This window comes from Lampris incognitus, chromosome 4 (genome assembly GCF_029633865.1).
Source record: "Lampris incognitus isolate fLamInc1 chromosome 4, fLamInc1.hap2, whole genome shotgun sequence".
Lineage (NCBI taxonomy): Eukaryota > Metazoa > Chordata > Actinopteri > Lampriformes > Lampridae > Lampris > Lampris incognitus.
The window spans coordinates 50,365,688-50,368,519 of record NC_079214.1 but is presented as its reverse complement, the minus strand read 5'-3'; the positions used below and the strand labels follow the sequence as shown (position 1 = coordinate 50,368,519).

General features: G+C 41.7%; 1 protein-coding gene across 1 annotated transcript; it reads left to right on the top strand.

Annotated features, from left to right (window-relative positions):
- The first annotated feature begins 1,430 nt into the window (after positions 1-1,430).
- Positions 1,431-2,234, top strand: LOC130112153 (high choriolytic enzyme 1-like). The gene has a single exon (XM_056279458.1). The coding sequence runs from the start codon at positions 1,431-1,433 to the stop codon at positions 2,232-2,234; it is 804 nt and encodes a 267-aa protein (XP_056135433.1).
- Positions 2,235-2,832: the final 598 nt, after the last annotated feature.

Below are 2,832 nucleotides of genomic sequence, written 5' to 3'. Positions count from 1 at the left end.
TAATGAGTGGTTATTTGAGTTACTGTCGCCTTTCTATCAGCTCGAACCAGTCTGGCCATTCTCCTCTGACCTCTGGCATCAACAAGGCATTTTCGCCCACAGAACTGCCGCTCACTGGATATTTTCTCTTTTTCGGACCATTCTCTGTAAACCCTAGAGATGGTTGTGCATGAAAATCCCAGTAGATCAGCAGTTTCTGAAATACTCAAGACCAGCCCGTCTGGCACCAACAACCATGCCACGTTCAAAGTCACTTAAATCACCTTTCTTCCCCATTCTGACGCGCGGGTGTAACTGCAGCAGATCGCCTTGACCATGTCTACATGCCTAAATGCATTGAGTTGCTTCCATGATATTGGCTGATTAGAAATTTGCGTTAACGAGCAGTTGGACAGGTGTGCCTAATAAAGTGGCCGGTGAGTGTATATCAACTATTGTATAGTTGTTTTGTTGACTTGTTGATTTAATTCTGTGACTGTCTATTTAGACTCTTGGCACTGTCTAAACGAGACCAAATGCTAGCCATTGTTCTGAAGTGTAGCCTTTTCTTGACTTAAACTTTTCCAATAACTTCATGGGACACAAAATCCATCAAATTGTCTGTAAAGGACCAATATTTAACGAGTGTGTGTGTGTGTGCGTGTGTGTGTGTGTGTGTGTGTGTGTGTGTGTGTGTGTGTGTGTGTGTGTTTCTGTTCGCAAACATCTGTCTTGTGTTGAGGGTGGGCCCATAGAAATTATTGCTCTGGGGCCCATCATAGATAGCTGCTACCTGGTCTGCTTGCAAAAATAATATAAATTAAAGAGACATACTGTACAGATACTTTTAAACCCTATTTGAGTTTGTTAAAAGGAAGTGGATGAAAACTTCTTTGATATGAACAAACATGAATGAAAAAAACTGTAAACAGCAATGAATGTACAGTTATCTGACGTTTGAATTTATATTTCCTAACAATGCATTGCTTTGTCCACTGACCTCTTGGATCCTCAGATTGGAAGGTCTCTTTTGCTACAAGTGAAAGAGGCTGTGTGAACTAATTATGAATAATCTTCTAATACTCAATTATATTTTTAAGAATAAATAAAACATTAATATACTAATTTTGCCACATTAGTTCTGAAAAAGTCTGCCTACAGTGTTCAGTTAAATGTGCCCTTCTAAAACACATATTTGTCCCTTTATTGACCATGGTTTACAAAGTATATTGAAAGAGTGGGTTTGTGCATGGAGTCCTCCCTATATAGGTTTATTTAGGACTAGCAGTCTAGACCCCAGCCCTAAATCCCCCAGCAGACACACCTAAAAAGTTGTATATAAAGCCTCTGGACTGGTCAGACTCACACAAGCTTCAAGGAGCCTCTCCAAAGCAGCCCTCCAGAAAAAGCCTCACTTCCAGAGCCAAGGACCCATCGGAGAGACACTAAAAATGAATCCATCTCTCAGCCTCCTGCTGCTTCTGCTGCTGGGTCTCTCCCAGGCTGATCCTATGATGGAGGAAGACAGTGAACCAGAGGACCTGGAGGGTGAAAATGAGGCTGGTGATATAGACATCACCACCAGGATTCTGACCACCAACAACGTATCCAGTGAGTTCCTGCTGGAGGGAGACCTGATCGCACCCAAAACCAGAAATGCTATGGTCTGTTGGGGCGGCAGCTGCTTGTGGAGGAAAAACAGGAATGGCTATGTCGTCGTTCCCTACATAGTGAGCAATGCCTTCTCTGGCTCTGATAAACAATTGATCGACACTGGCTTGAAGTCCTTCCACGGGAGCACCTGCATCCGCTTTGTGCCTCGAAGCAACGAGTACGACTACATCAGCGTCGAGAACAGAGACGGGTGCTTCTCTTCTCTGGGCAGACAGGGAGGTGGACAGGTGCTGTCTCTCAACAGGCAGGGCTGCCTCTACCATGGCATCGTCCAACATGAGGTCAACCATGCTCTGGGCTTCCAGCATGAGCAGACCAGGAGCGACCGCGACGGCTACGTCAGGATCAACTGGCAGAACATCATCCCAAATACGGCCTACAACTTCCATAGACAGAACACCAACAACCTGAACACTCCCTACGACTACTCCTCTGTCATGCACTATGGCAGAACGGCCTTTGCTGTGGCGTATGGATTGGAAACCATCACCCCCATCCCCAACCCCAATGTGCAGATCGGCCAGAGAAGGGGCATGTCCCGCCTTGACATCCAGAGGATCAACCGACTCTACCGCTGCTAAAGAAATCATTCAAGGGCCAATTTCGAAAAGCATTACAAAATATATCTAAACTTAATCTTAATTTAATTTGTTATCACCACATAACTAATCTTGATGTGAAATCAGAATTTTAAATTTATTTTGAAATTACACAAACTAAAATCAGTTGCAGTTATGATCCACTATTTAAGTACTATTTGCAGATTTCATTTGTTCTGGTGTAATGTTTTTAAGTATGTTACTGTGCTAAGTATGATTAAGTACAGATTCTGTAATGTGATTCTATAACACAAGTTAGTTTAAGGTGTTCTGATAGTGTGTTTTTTTATCTATTAATGATCCTACATTTAAAATTCTTTAAGATCAACCATAATTAAAGGATAGCTGAAAAAAGTATAGTCGTTCTTGTCATCATTCCATTATTACATTATTAATGTGGATTCACTGATTAATTGCCTAATGCTTCCATTGTGTTGACTTGAGTAGAGCCTTCATAATGTAAATCAGTGATAATCATTTGATGGGAAAAGGTAGAATTTAAAGTTTTAATATCCAAATTTGTATGTATCCATTTTCAGGAAAAAAGTGCTGATAATCACCTGATAGCTTTTCATGGTTG